The sequence below is a fragment of the Dendrobates tinctorius genome, unplaced genomic scaffold, assembly GCF_039654945.1.
Source record: "Dendrobates tinctorius isolate UK_male_01 unplaced genomic scaffold, ASM3965494v1 ptg000139l, whole genome shotgun sequence".
Taxonomy (NCBI): Eukaryota; Metazoa; Chordata; class Amphibia; order Anura; family Dendrobatidae; genus Dendrobates; species Dendrobates tinctorius.
The window spans coordinates 1,415,482-1,431,555 of NW_027361807.1; the positions used below are offsets into that span (position 1 = coordinate 1,415,482).

At 49.2% G+C, this 16,074-nt stretch overlaps 1 protein-coding gene across 1 annotated transcript in view; it reads left to right on the plus strand.

The window, feature by feature from the left end:
- The window catches only part of LOC141048966 (uncharacterized), a 51,963-nt gene that overhangs the window by 14,963 nt on the left and 20,926 nt on the right, over positions 1 to 16,074 (plus strand). Inside the window, exon 7 of the mRNA XM_073545047.1 lies at positions 9,282 to 9,329. Within this exon, the coding sequence (XP_073401148.1) occupies positions 9,282 to 9,329 (48 nt within the window). The remainder of the gene's footprint in view (positions 1 to 9,281; positions 9,330 to 16,074) is intronic.

The following is a 16,074-nucleotide window of genomic DNA, read 5'->3' on the forward strand; positions in this document are numbered from 1 at the left end:
AGGAAGGAGTGCTGCAGCTGCCTCAGTGATCTGAGCCAGCTGGCACAAGAAAAGAAGAAGGAGAAAGACATTCAACAGAAACCTGATCTTTCATAAGAAGGAAAGACAAGTACGGAACGTAGGAGTAAAAGGGAACAGAGGACGTGGGTTAGAGGAAGAACCCTGCCTAGAAGTTCTAAGCGCAAGGCCGGGGCCCGGTCCCAGAGGTTGTATGGACACTAATGGTTCTGCAGCAGACACCGGTGGAGTAGTGGGCTGTAAATGCACTACTCTCATCTAAGACTTGGGGCATAACAGCATCATTGATAGTGAGCCGGGACTCAGGAGTAAGGAGTCCCCGAAGCAGGCTCAGCTGTCTGCCGTACAAGTAGAGTTCTTGGGAACATCTGTTAGGAGGCACTCCAGTGTAACTCAGTACTGGGAGTACTTCACACCTAAAGGCGCTATAAGAGGAGACGTTCAGAAAGGCACACGTTGGCGGAGTGTTGGAAGGGAGCATTCCATCTGGCCTGGAGGTTGATTGAGTCCCTGACCTGGAGGACACAGCACGGAGGCACCGGTGTGTACTACAGACTGTGAGTAAAGCTTTGGAACTGCAAGCCCTGGTGTCCTCCATTCATTCCTGCGCCAACACCCCTGGTACCGCTACATCTGGGTACCAGCTTCTACACCGTCTGCGCCTACATCTACACTGCCCTGGGGCCGCAGCTCCACCTGTGGGGAACTTCACCATCTTGGCTGCAACACACCACCAGCCCCAGTGGATCTGCATGCAGCGTCGGCCTAGCATCTCACTTGCCGAACACTACAGGTGGCGTCACGAACTATTCATCTAAATACATTCCACTATTGCAAATCCCCCTGTTTGTCATGGAGCCCCAGGGCCACGGGCCGGGTCACAGCTTCCGTGACAACTCCCATTGAGATCAACGGGCCCGGTACCGAGTACCCCGCTAGCCCTGGCAGGCGATCCATGTGCTCATAGGGCAATTAAACATATAATATAAACTTGGGCTGCTCTTTTATCTCAATCCACACATTCATTTCTCGGTTTAACTTACAATGCTACCATGGCTGGTTTCTTGCCCAATATAATCTTGTTACTGTACTGAGCTTATATCTAACGAACAACTGGTGACAGTCCTACCGGGTTGACCAGACACTGTTTCACAGGTGCTAGTGAAAGAGGCCTCTCTGTTAGGCGTCGGATTCCTGCAGCTGCACAGCAGGAATCCAGAGCCATATATCCAGCAGTCTCCCATTCCTTTACGACCGCTCAGGGACCTGCACAGAAATCTCAGCCATCCAGGCACCCTGCTCAGACTAGCTCTCTGGGTCTGGATGTTGCTGCCACCTCTGGACCAGCAATGGTAGCGCAACCTGCTTTGCATGAAACCACTCAAGAGGCTAAGTCCTCTCGCCGCGATACTGGGCATGCCCACGAGATGATCTCCTAGTGGAGATCGGGGGTCACGTGCTCAGGTCCTTGTCCTGATCTGATTGGCACATCTCAGAGGTCTGGAAGGTCCCGGAAGCGCATGGCTATAAAAGGCCCGCATGGCCACTCGGCCATGCGCTAGTATAGACTATACTTGCTATGTGTGAATGGTGATGAATGTATGATTCTGGTGACTGACTCATTATAAAACCCTTTCCCTCTGATATTACGCATGTGGATAGGGAATTAGAGTTATAGTCAGCGCCAGTCAGTGGCAAGCCATACGCCACACTGCATACCGCACCGCTACACTAGCGTCCGATAGTGTGATGGGTCGCCCTCCCAGGGCTGTGGGGTACTCGGTACCGGGCCCGATGAGCTTCAATGGGAGATGTCACGGCAGCTGGGACCCGACCCGTGGCCCTGGGCGCCCATTGTAAAAGTGAGTTGTAGTAGTGTGCTCATGGTGGTGAAAGTTTATAAGTGATTCGTGATGCCACCTGTGGTGTTCGGCAATGGAGATGTAAGCCGACGCTGCAGACAGATCCTCTGGGACAGATGGTGTGGTGCAGCAATGATGCTATAGCCCTCCACAGGCAGGGTTGTAGTCCCAGGGCAGTGTAGGTGAAGTGACACTTAGATGGTGTAGTGTCAGGCGCAAGGGATGCAGCAGTGCTGGGCGGGTTGGCGCAGGAATAAGTGGAGGACACCAGGGCATGTAGTTCCAAAGCTTTACTCACAGTCTGTTGCAGGTACAGGTGCCCGCCTCCGTGCCGTGTCCTCCGGGTCAGGAGCTCAGCCAACTTCCAGGCAAGATGAAGTACTCCTTTCCAACACTCCGCCAACATATGTGCCTTTTCTGAACGTCTCCTCTTATAGAGCCTTTGAATGAAGTACTCCTAGCACTGAGTTACACTGGAGTTCCTCCAGTCAGATGTTCCTATGAACTCTACTTGTACGGCAGACAGCTGTAGCCTGCTTCGGGGACTCCTTGCTACTAAGTCCCGGCTCACTCTTATGTTGCTGTTGTGCCCCCAAGTCTTGTGTGGGAATAAAGTGGTCACTACTTCTATTCCTCCGGTGTCTGCTGCAGGACAATTAGTATCCGTACAACCTCGGGGACCGGACCCCGGCCTTGCGCTTAGAACTTGAGAAGGGTTCTCCTCTAACCCTAGTCCTTGTTCTCTTTTTCTCCTCACGTTCCATGCTAATCCTTCTTCCCAAGGGAGAATCAAGCTTCCTTTCTCTGTCTCTTTATTGTGCCAGCAGACCCAGATCACTATGGCCTGCTGCAGCACTTCCTTCCTCCATCCCTCTCCCGGGGATCTTCTCTGTCTCACTCTCTGTCCTTCTACATCTTCATTCACTGAACGTTGACTCAATGACTGACTGACTGACTGACTCAACTCTTCCTGCTCTTTTATGTAAACTCAATTCCACCCACCTCCCAGCATGTTTCGTGTTCCAAGCAGGGAGCCACCAAGGGGTGCTATGCTGCGCTCCAAACAGGGAGCCGGCAAAGGAGCTTGGCTACACTACTTTGTGGTGTGGGGTGCAGGTGTTGGAGTGTGGTCAGGTGTCTCCACCTTACCTGGATGGTGGGATACCACACCTCAGGAGGAGGTGCAGTACCTCTGTGGTGACTGAACCCTCAGGGGCACCACATACCCCCCGTTAAACACAGCACGTCCGCGGGCTGCAAGAAAACAGAAGTTGACAAATACAGGAACATACTAAATTTTGTAATGCAAAACAAACAGTTCTTATCTAATCTTCTCAATATGAGAGGCACTGTCTCTTGAACGTTGCAAACAATTTTTAACTAACTAACTTTAAAGTTATGCTACCTAATTTAAAGTGCTATTTCAAGCATTATCACTTCTTCTTACACATTCTCTACTTTCTTTTATTAACCTTAAGTGACAACCGTGGATGCCTGGTTCGTCCCCTGCATTTTTTTTTTTTTCAAAATCTTCATCTTTATTCTAATCTCTTTATTAAAACATTCCTATCTGTCATTGATACTAACTAGAATCTATATAAAAGCTATTCTCTATTAATACTGTCATAAGGCACATTATAAAATACTTCACATCAAAACATCAATAATTCTTGTTAGTGCTGGACACCGCTCCCAGCCGGGATCTCTTGCAGTGTCCTTTTAGTAGGAGCCATGCTCCACGATGAGGTAGTCCTTATTTATAAAAAAAAGAGCTATGTAAAACCAAGAGAGGGCACCTAAAGAGGTGCAAACTATTTACAAGAAAGTTTATGATTCACTCCAAGTTCATGATCACCATAGTTCAAATTTTCATAATAAATGCTGCCAACGCAACTAGGCAAACTGAAGAAAACTGGAACATAATTGTAAACAATGGGGCACAACAGTGCAAATACCCTCCTGGGTAACAAAGTTAGTTATTTTACAGCTTCTTAGTAATGATGGTCCCCTCCTGGGGTACCGGAAGGGGGTTGCTTGGGCTGCTGCTTCCAGAGGAGATTCTCTGGGTGTCTTCCTCCTGTGGCTGGCGGTCTACAAATTACAGGTATTCCTTTTCTCCTGGCGTGAGATTGGCATCTACAGATAGCACATCCACTGTTGCTGGGGGTATCTCTGCTGCCTGTGAATCTGCAGGAGTTGCGGCTGGTGCCTCAGTCTCAGGCGGCACTGCTAACTTGATTTTTGGCCTGACATCTGGTGGTGACGGTGCTTGTGGGCGCTTATAGGGGTTGAGACGGGGGTCCTGAATTTGTGGTAAAGGAAACCCGTGATGCATAGTGACACCCATTAGCTGCTCAGGCTCTTCTGCTGAGATCAGAAGATTTTGAATGGGACGCGCCTGTTCCAGCCTTACTCTTTTCAGCAGGGACTTCTTTCATTTCCGCATTGCAGTCAACTTAGTACTTTTGAGTTGGGAACACAGCTCCACCATTTGTCCCATGCGGAGCGCCGGCCCGCTGCACGCAGTGTACGGGAACTCAGGGGGCAACCCAGTTGCAGGGGCGGCGGTCGTACCTGATGTTTCCCGGTGGTGCTGTCTTGGCTCCGGTGCAGGCACGATGCGGCTCCCGGTGGCAGCGGTGGCGGTTGGAGCTGCCCGGTTAAGTACTGGAGATGGCGGTGAAGCAGATGGTAGCTCCGGATCCGCGGGGATCTCTGGTGGGACCGGCGCGGCCGCGTCCGGTCCAGGCGGGAGCTCATCTTCCTCCTCTGCAGCTCCCAGGCCCTCAGATAACTCTTCCAGACGGGCCTCACACAGCGGCGGTGACAGCGGGGCGGTGGTAATGGATGCTGCCGGTGGTATTGCAGTGGCCGCAGGCTCCACAGGGTTTGCCTGGGGGAGATCCAGTGCAGCAATGGCGGATACCGGTGACTGGGGTACCGCGGGTGTAGGCCCCTCCAGGGCGGGCTGCCACTTCTTCCTCCAGAGTGCCTCCTGCTTCAGCCGCAGTTCATGAGTCAGCCGGGCAATCTCCTCCTCCAGCTGTTGGCAGTCTATATGGGAAGCCAGATTGGAGCCTTCAGCCATTGCGCCTGGGAGATTCAACTTAACCTCCCTTCGCTCTTCAGGCCTCCTCTCTCCTTCCATCATGGCGTTCTCTCCTTTCTCTTCCTGTCTGGCCTCTTTTCCCGCAACCGGCTCCCGCTCCTCCTTCTGGGGGCGGCGCCTTTTTCCTACTCCTCCATACCATGCCAGTATACGAACCCCTTGGGAGGTGGGCCATGTTGCTGTCGCATAGAAGTTCAGACAGGGGAGGCACAGAACAGTTTGCGGTCTTTTCTTAGGACCACCCATATTATTACGCCCCTCTTCTCCACGCTGGCGGCCATTTTTAGCATTCATTTTACAGTCTATCAAATTGGGTCTTTTGTACATTTCCACAAACTTTTAAGTCCAATAAATCGTAGACACACAGAACCCGGTGGCACCGGGCTTCGTCATCCTGTTCGTGACGCCAGAAATGGGTCACCCTCCCAGGGCTGTGGGGTACTCAGTACCGGGCCCGATGAGCTTCAATGGGAGATGTCACGGCAGCTGGGACCCGGCCTTTGGCCCTGGGCGCCCATTGTAAAAGGAAGTTGTAGCAGTGTGCTTATGGTGGTGAAAGTTTATAAGTGATTTGTGACGCCACCTGTGGTGTTCGGCAATGGAGATGTAAGCCGACGCTGCAGACAGATCCTCTGGGACAGATGGTGTGGTGCAGCAATGGTGTGGTGCAGAAATGGGTCACCCTCCCAGGGCTGTGGGGTACTCAGTACCGGGCCCGATGAGCTTCAATGGGAGATGTCACGGCAGCTGGGACCCGGCCTTTGGCCCTGGGCGCCCATTGTAAAAGGAAGTTGTAGCAGTGTGCTTATGGTGGTGAAAGTTTATAAGTGATTTGTGACGCCACCTGTGGTGTTCGGCAATGGAGATGTAAGCTGACGCTGCAGACAGATCCTCTGGGACAGATGGTGTGGTGCAGCAATGATGTTATAGCCCTTCACAGGCAGGGCAGTAGTCTCAGGGCAGTGAAGGTGAAGTGACACTTAGATGGTGTAGTGTCAGGTGCAAGGGATGCAGCAGTGCTGGGCGGGTTGGCGCAAGAATAAGTGGAGGACACCAGGGCATGTAGTTCCAAAGCTTTACTCACAGTCTGTTGCAGGTACAGGTGCCCGCCTCCGTGCCGTGTCCTCCGGGTCAGGAGCTCAGCCAACTTCAAGGCAAGATGAAGTACTCCTTTCCAACACTCCGCCAACATATGTGCCTTTTCTGAATATCTCCTCTTATAGCGCCTTTGAATGAAGTACTCCTAGTACTGAGTTACACTGGAGTTCCTCCGGTCAGATGTTCCTATGAACTCTACTTGTACGGCAGACAGCTGTAGCCTGCTTCGGGGACTCCTTGCTACAAAGTCCCGGCTCACTCTTATGTTTCTGTTGTGCCCCCAAGTCTTGTGTGGGAATAAAGTGGTCACTACTTCTATTCCTCCGGTGTCTGCTGCAGGACCATTAGTATCTGTACAACCTCGGGGACCGGACCCCGGCCTTGCGCTTAGAACTTGAGAAGGGTTCTCCTCTAACCCTAGTCCTTGTTCTCTTATTCTCCTCACGTTCCATGCTAATCCTTCTTCCCAAGGGAGAATCAAGCTTCCTTTCTCTGTCTCTTTCCTGTGCCAGCAGACCCAGATCACTGTGGCCTGCTGCAGCACTTCCCTCCTCCATCCCTCTCCCGGGGATCTTCTCTGTCTCACTCTCTGTCCTTCTACATCTTCACTCACTGAAGGTGACTTAATGACTGACTGACTGACTCACTCACTCACTCACTCACTCAACTCTTTCCGCTCTTTTATGTAAACTCAACTCCACCCACCTCCCAGCACGTTTCGTGTTCCAAGCAGGGAGCTATGCTACACTCCAAGCAGGGAGCCACCGAAGGTGCTTTGCTACACTACTTTGTGGTGTGGGGTGCAGGTGTTGGAGTGTGGTCAGGTGTCTCCACCTTACCTGGATGGTGGGATACCACACCTCAGGAGGAGGTGCAGTACCTCTGTGGCGACTGAACCCTCAAGGGCACCACAGTGATGCCTCACGGCACTGTCGTACAGCGGCAGTAGTTACTGCCGCGCTGCAGTTAGCAGCACTTACTGGCGTCCGCGGTAGTGACGCCGCATGCACGGTAGGTCAAGTTGGACACCGACTTCTGCCTTGGGCCGTGTCCTGTGGCCATACACCGTGTTTGCACGCCAGCTGAGACCTGTGAAGCTAACAGGCTCGGCGTTTATGCTTTATTTGTACTAAAGCGCCTCTGTGAGCTTAACAGAGTCCGCTCTGCGCACCTCGGGTGACGTTTAACCCGAGCGAAGTATACCGCCATATAGCGAGTCTGCCATTACTCAGCAGCGGTTGTTACATCTACTGCACGGTGGACCCCGGGCGACGAACGCACTTCCTATTATTTATATTTAGTGTGTTCTGCCGTCCCTAACACTCTCAGCCTGTCAGGGTTGTGAGTGAGTGTGGTGCCACGTCAGTGACTGCATGGGAGACATCCTCTCTCTCTCATCGTGACTCCCTGGGCCCATGTGGATATAGAGTGTTGGTGTAAAACTATACCAAACTGACCTTATGTGTCCCTAGGGGGTATGGAACGTCACGTTGTTGATATTGGGGAGACTGAATTACGTGATCCTTCTGACGTAATAGTGACGTCAGGCGGGGTGGCAAGGTGTGGGTTCATCACACCAGGTCTAATCTTAGAGGGCAAAGTCAGGGATACAATCGGGAGAAAAGAGACAAAAATATAACTGGCAGTTTGAAATAATCTGCTGGCCATTTAAATAGAGAGTTGCCCCGCTAAAAACAGACTGGGTTTCAAGATCTACAGATGTACTGTTCAAGCTCTTTTGAAGACACACCTAGAAATGTCCAATTCCAAGGACTGTACACACAGTGGTCAGTCAAGGAAACTTAGTGCAGCAGATGAAAGAAATATTATGCTTACTTCCTTTCAAAATCGGAAGATGTCCAGTAGTGCCATCAGATCAAAACAGCATCAATCAGTGGGACCCAGATACATCCATCTACTATTCAGAGAAGCTTGGTCAGAAGTGATCTTGATGGGAGCATTGCTTCAATAGTCTTCATGGGAGACTAGAAACTGCGATTATCCGATCGCTTGTGCTACAGAGAGCAGGTCTTCAGCCCTGTTCTGTGTAGCAGAAACGATCACTTGCTCTGAGCACTGACAGCTGGGCAGCGCTCATAGCGATCCGACAATGACTACCATAGCGGTCTGCTGCAGACCCAGGGTTGTCATGCCAACCCATCGGTGACCTGCAGTCATGTGACATGGGCGCTGATGGGTAGGTTTATTGACGCGCTTCCGGCACAATTGCGTTAAATGCTGCTGTCAGAGACTGACAGAGCCATTTAACATGTTAACAGCTGCGGGTAGATCACGATTCCACCCACGGCTGATAGGGGCACATGTCAGTTGATAAAATCAGCTGACATGTGCCGGAAAGTTGCTGGCTCATCGCCGGAGCACGCAGCAAACAGCAGACCACCTTATACTTAGCTATACGTCTAAGGTGGTAAAGGGGTTAAAGGTGTCCTGAGAAATACAGGCAGGGAGTCATTTGATTGGCTCCAATTGTATTGTGCAGCAGGACAACTACCCCGAAATTACAGCGAATGTAATCAAGAACTACGGTATATTCAACATAAAGAAGAATAAGGAGTCCTGGAAATGGTGACATGACCCACACAGAGCCTTGATCTCATAATCATTGAGTCTGTGTGAAGATGAATGAAGATAATCAAGGATTTGCACAAGGGTATATCCACAGAAGATCTGTGGTTAGTTCTCCAAGATGTGTGGAAGAACCTTCCTCTAGAGTTCCTTCAAAAACTGTGTGCAAGAGTACATAGAAGAATTGATGCTGATTTGAAGTCAAAGTTTGAAATTTTGGTTTGATTTAAATTTCTCTTTTTTTAATTCGCTTTGCATTTCCGTAAATTGATTAAAAAAATAAGCTTTTACCACTGCTAATTTTTAATACATCTTTACTTTCCAGTTTTTTTTTTCACATCTGTCTAAAACTTTTGAACAGTATTGTGTATATAAAGGAAAAACTAGCAGCAACAGTTTACATATAATAGTCATTGCACACCCAGCAGTTATAATCCAGTCCAACCACTTGCAGTAGAAACAAAGAACAAATGCAGGCAAATAATTCAGACAAAATAAATAGGTGATTTATTTGCCCATGTTTAAAATGTCCAACAGATGTATTGTCATATTTTTTATTATATACACAGATATTGATAAATGTAATTCATCCTAGGTTGTTTTTACAGGAAAATCATGTGATACTGCCTATAACCACAACAGCATGTGCATTCCTGGTAAGACTTTTTACAACTACTTGCATTTTATGATAAGAATACTAGGCTATAGTTCTCAATCATTTCTAATTATTAGACACTGCAAATTGTATCTAGATAATGTTAGAACAGCGCTGGCATCCCTGTACGTGTCCCTTTCCTGCTCCCAGCAGGGAATTTGGCATGTTCACCTATTTTGGGGTCAGCTGCCACGGCTCTGGGGCCTGTCCTGGAGTAGCACTTGCCATCCACCTTGGTTCAACTCTAACCACACCATCAGAGGCTCTAGCGAAGAACTAGGTGGTCGCTAAGTTAAGCCCCTCCAGGCTGCATAACAGATGGTATAAAAATGTGCCATATTTGTCATAGCTGTTCATGCTGCTTCATGAGTCTGGCACATCATTGAGTTACACCACCTGTTGGTTGACTTACTTTGTGCCAAAGATTTGCATACAAATTTTGTTGCAATGCATTGCAAATTAGGTATATACTGTATCTATGGAGCAGGGGTGGGTAATTAATTTTCCCAAGGGACCACATGAGAGACCGTGATTGTTACAGAAGGCTGAAATAGGCTGAAATGAAATCTGTACAATATTAATATTAACATATTAGTTAGAATTATTTCATTTTAATGTTAATGTTAATTAATTATATCACTTAATATTGAGCAGAATTAATTATGCCGACATCCTCTGTATACACCATATTAGGCTTCACACAGCCTCTCTATATACCATGAGCCCCATATTGCCTCCTAAGTACAGTATAAGCCCCGCATAGCCTTCCCATATAGAGTGTTAGCCCCACATAGTATGAGGAAGAGAAAATATTGGACTCTCGTCTGGCTAGACGGAGACTCCAGTACTTGGTCAAGTGGAAAGGTTATGGCCAGGAGGATAATTCTTGGGTCTCTGCTTCCGATATTCATGCCGAGAGATTGGTTCGTGCTTTTCACCGGGCCCATCCTGATCAGCCTGGTGGTGTGGATGAGGGTTCGGTGACAGCTCCTCAAGGGGGGGTACTGTTGTGAGCTCTCTTGATCCGACTTTTGAGGCAAGGCTCCCTCTGGTGGATACTGCTGGTAGTGGTGCTGGTCAACATGATGTTAACTAGAGTTGAGCGATACCGTCCGATACTTCAAAGTATCGTATCGGATGGTATCGGCCGATCTTTAAAAAAAGTATCGGTATCGCGATTCCGATACCGGAAGTCCCATTCAAGTCTATGGGACTTCCGGTATCGGAATAAGAAAAACCCTTTCCTGCCCTTGTACAGCCTCTCTGGGGTCTGTACGGGCCTTTCGGGGGGCTGTGCCGGCCTGCCAGGGGGTCTGTGCAGGCTCCGGTGGTCTGTGCCGGCCTGCCGGTGGTCTGTGCAGGCTCCGGGGGGCTGTGCCGGCCTGCCGGGGGGCTGTGCCGGCCTGCCGGGGGGCTGTGCCGGCCTGCCGGGGGGCTGTGCAGGCTCCGGGGGGCTGTGCCGGCCTGCCGGGGGGCTGTGCCGGCCTGCCGGTGGTCTGTGCAGGCTCCGGGGGGCTGTGCCGGCCTGCCGGGGGGCTGTGCCGGCCTGCCGGGGGGCTGTGCAGGCTCCGGGGGGCTGTGCCGGCCTGCCGGGGGGCTGTGCCGGCCTGCCGGTGGTCTGTGCAGGCTCCGGGGGTCTGTGCAGGCTCCGGGGGTCTGTGCAGGCATCGTCCGATGGGACTACAAGTCCCATCGGGCGATGCCTGCTACCATGACAGTGATTGACACATTAGCCAATGATGGGACAGTAGTAGTCCCATCATCCGGCTAATGTGTTAAATGTAAAAAAAAAAAAAAAAAAAAAAATTACATGCTACATACATACAACATGCATACTACATACATGCTACATTCATACTACATGCAACATACATACTACATATATACTACATGCATGCTACATACATACTGCATGCTACATACATACTACATATATACTACATACATACTACATGCATGCTACATGCATCATACATAACACATATATACTACATGCATGCTACATACATACTACATGCTACATACTACATATATACTACATGCATGCTACATACTACATGCTACATACATACTACATATATACTACATGCATGCTACATACATACTGCATGCTACATGCATGCTACATACATACTACATGCATGCTACATACATACTACATATATACTACATGCATGCTACATACATACTACATGCTACATACATACTACATATATACTACATGCATGCTACATACATACTACATATATACTACATGCATGCTACATACATACTACATATATACTACATGCATGCTACATACATACCACATATATACTACATACATACAATACATTCATACAATACATACATAGACATACAGTACATATAACATAGAGTAACATACTTACCAATACTTGTCACATTGTTCCCCGAAGCCATTGTCTTTCCGGAATAAATATTAACATAACAAACCACAAAAATACTCACCCACGATCCGAAGCAGTCCACGAGTGTGTCCCACGACGATCTTGGGTAGAGAACTGCAGCATCAGCTGTTGCTGCCGTTCTCTACTGGCTGCAGGAATCCAATGACGGAAGGTAGGTATCCTTCCGCACTGTATTCCTCCGCCACTTAAAAAAAAAAAAGTCCCTAGTCTCACTTTATGCCATTGCTGTGTGGGAAATTCCCACGCAGCAATGGCATAAAGTGAGACTAGGGACTTTTTTTTTTTTAAGTGGCGGAGGAATACAGTGCGGAAGGATACCTACCTTCCGTCATTGGATTCCTGCAGCCCGTAGAGAACGGCAGCATCATCTGATGCTGCAGTTCTCTACCCAAGATCGTCGTGGGACACACTCGTGGACTGCTTCGGATCGTGGGTGAGTATTTTTGTGGTTTGTTATGTTAATATTTATTCCGGAAAGACAATGGCTTCGGGGAACAATGTGACAAGTATTGGTAAGTATGTTACTCTATGTTATATGTACTGTATGTCTATGTATGTATTGTATGTATGTAGTATATATGTGGTATGTATGTAGTATGTATGTAGCATGCATGTAGTATATATGTAGTATGTATGTAGCATGCATGTAGTATATATGTAGCATGTATGTAGTATGTATGTGGTATGTATGTAGCATGTAGTATGTATGTAGCATGCATGTAGTATGTATGTAGTATGTATGTAGTATGTATGTAGCATGTATGTAGTATATATGTAGTATGTATGTAGCATGTAGTATGTATGTAGCATGCATGTAGTATATATGTAGTATGTATGTAGCATGTAGTATGTATGTAGCATGCATGTAGTATGTATGTAGTATTTTTTTTTTTTTTTTTTTTTTTAACATTTAACACATTAGCCGGATGATGGGACTACTACTGTCCCATCATTGGCTAATGTGTCAATCACTGTCATGGTAGCAGGCATCGCCCGATGGGACTTGTAGTCCCATCGGACGATGCTTGCACAGACCCCCGGACATCAGCACAGCCCCCCGGCAGGCCGGCACAGCCCCCCGGCAGGCCGGTACAGACCCCCACAGGGTGCACAGACCACCGGCAGGCCGGCACAGCCCCCCGGCAGGCCGGCAGAGACCCCCGGAAGGCCCGAAATGACGGCGCATCATGATGCGCACACACCGCGCATCATGATGACGTCAGGCCGTCAATCAACTGAACTTCCGATTCCGATGCCGAATTCCGATATTGAAAAAATATCGGAAGTCGGTATCGGAATTCCGATACAGCAAGTATCGGCCGATACCCGATACTTGCGGTATCGGAATGCTCAACACTAATGTTAACCCAACAGCTGCAGAAGATAATTGGAGGAGTGGTGGTAGTGACTGGGACTACATAAGCGAGCAGACTTCTCTCAGTGACTGCCGGTGATATTCCTTTCTTTGCTTACTGAGGATTTCTGTCTGCTGCCTGATCCTGCATTTTTTCAGCTAAGTGTCATTTGCTAAACCCTTTTCATCTGTTTTTGCCTTGCTGTCAGGGGTCAGCTTGCTCCCCCTGGGGCTGCTGGCTCCTGCCCTGTATTTTTGTATCTTGTTTGTTTGCTCAGTCCCCTACTTTATAACCCTGTTGCTAGCTGCCAGTTCACACCTGAGTGCTGATATAGTGTGGGCGAGGTTGTTCAAACCTCAGTTTTTTTGTACATCAGTCGTGTTGGAATTATTAGGGTTTTTGCGTGATTGCAGACAGTGCCTTTTCTGTTCTGTCTAGTCAGTGTGGGCCCCATCATTTGCTCAGTCTATTTTCCTACCTGCGTTTGTGTTTTCATCTTGTTTCACCGACAATATATGTTGGGGGGCTATCCAGGGGCGTATCCGGGGGGGCAGCCGGGGCATTTGCCCCGGGCGCAGCCCACAGAGGGGCGCCATCGGGCCGTCTGATGCGGCGGTCCAGAAGGAGGCTCCCCGTTGGCGGCATTCTGCCGCCCCCCACACTTGGATTCTCCCGTTCTCTAAGCCGGCTGTCAAACTGACAGCCAGCTCAGAGAAAGTGCTGCGTGTCGGTTCTCAAGGATTGTACTAGCGTCTTCAGACGCTAGTACACTCACTTGCTGATACCTAAGCCCTGACGCCGCCGGCACTTCCGCATCAGTGAAGCGCCAGCAGCGTGATCAGGTCACATGATCACGCTGCTGACGTCACTCGCCGGCTCTTCAGAGGCGAAGACAACAGGGCTGGCAAGCAGTGAGGCAGCGTTGGGGTTGGTGGTAAGTGCTCCAGCCCCATACAGGGCAATGGAGCTGAAGACACCAAAGAAGATTTAAGAAATGTAAGGACATGCCCTAGGGGCTAGGAAGGGATGGTTGGGGTCAGGGATACTATATGGAGTCAGCGCAAGGGAATGTGTGAGATTGGGGAATGGGTGCAGTCTCATGGATAGGGAGGGAGCAGGGGGAGAAAATTGAGGACAGTGTGTGAGGAGCAAGGCCAGAGTGCAGACAGATGTGTTTGGTGGAGAAATATGAGGATCATATGGGGGGTGAGGGGGGAGAAATATGAGGAACATATGGGGGGTGAGGAGGGAGAACTATGAGGAACATATGGGGGAGCAAGGAGGGAGAACTATGAGGAACATATGGGGGCGAGGGGGGAGAAATATGAGAAATATATGGGGGGGCCAGGGGGGAGAAATATGAGGAACATATGGCGGCAGAAATCTGAGGACATTATGGGGGCCAGAGGCATTTCTGGGGGGGGGGCAACTGGCAGAGAGGCACATTCGGGCCACCAGTGTCTCCCCTGGCGGCTGCATTCTGCAGCCCCGCAGCCTGGGAGTCGGCCGCTCTTTGTGTCGGTTGTCAAGCTGACAGTCGGCACAGAGAAGCTGCAGTGCGCCGGCTCCCAGGGATCAATTGTACTGGCGTCTGTACAGAAATAATAGATCTCAAATACGACTCCAAAGTCTGGTTTGTTCTCTCCGTCTGACCATTGGTCTGAGGGTGAAACGCAGAGGAGAAGGACAACTGAATTCCCAGCTTGGAACAGAAAGTCCTCCAAAATCTAGAAATAAACTGAACTCCTCTGTCAGATGCAATGTTCTCAGGAATCCCGTGCAAGCGAACCACCTGTTGCAAAAACAAGGGCACCAACTCAGAGGAAGATGGCAACTTAGGGAGTGGTACAAGCTGGACCATCTTAGAGAATCTATCACAAATCACCCAAATAACAGTCATTCTCTGAGAGACAGGCATATCAGAGACAAAATCCATTGAAATATGGGTCCATGGCCTCCTGGGCACCGGCAAAGGCATCAACAAGCCACTAGAGCGAGAACAAGGTTTAGACCGGGAGCAAGTCCCACAGGACTGCACAAAATTCTTGACATCATGAGACAAGGCGGGCCACCAAAAAGACCGACTCACCAGATCTCTAGTACCAAAAATACCTGGATGACCAGCCAATGCAAAGCAATGAACTTCAGACATCACTCTCTTCCTCCACTGGTCAGGAACATACAACTTTCCACTGGGACAACGCTCAGGTTTGTCCTCCTGAAACTCTTCCAGAGCACGTCTCAAATTGGGCGAGATGGCAGAAAGAACTACCCCCTCACCTAAGATGGTAGCAGGCTTAGTCACAACAGGAGAATCAGCAAGGAAACTCCTAGAGAGGGCGTCTGCCTTGACATTCTTAGTGCCCGGAAGAAAAGAGTCCACAAAATCAAAACGTGTGAAAAACAAGGCCCACCTAGCCTGTCTAGGATTCAAGCGCTTGGCCGACTCCAGGTAAATCAAATTCTTGTGGTCAGTAAGGACCACGACTTGATGTTTAGCTCCCTCCAACCAATGTCTCCACTCCTCAAATGCCCATTTCATGGCTAACAGTTCCCAGTTCCCCACATCATAGTTACGTTCAGATGGGGAGAACTTTCGGGAAAAGAAAGCACAAGGATTCATTTTAGATGACACAGGATCTTTTTGGGACAACAATGCTCCTGCACCAATCTCAGAAGCGTCTACCTCCACCTGAAACGGGAGTGAGACATCAGGTTGCCGCAAAACCGGAGCAGAAGTGAATCTTCGCTTCAGATCCTGAAAGGAAGAAACAGCCTCCGGAGACCAATTCAGCACATCAGCACCCTTCCTAGTCAAATCCGTCAATGGCTTGGCAATACCAGAAAAATTAGCTATAAATTTCCGATAAAAATTAGCAAAACCCAAAAACTTCTGGAGGGCCTTCAAAGAAGTGGGCTGAACCCAATCATAAATGGCCTGTACCTTGGCCGGGTCCATTTC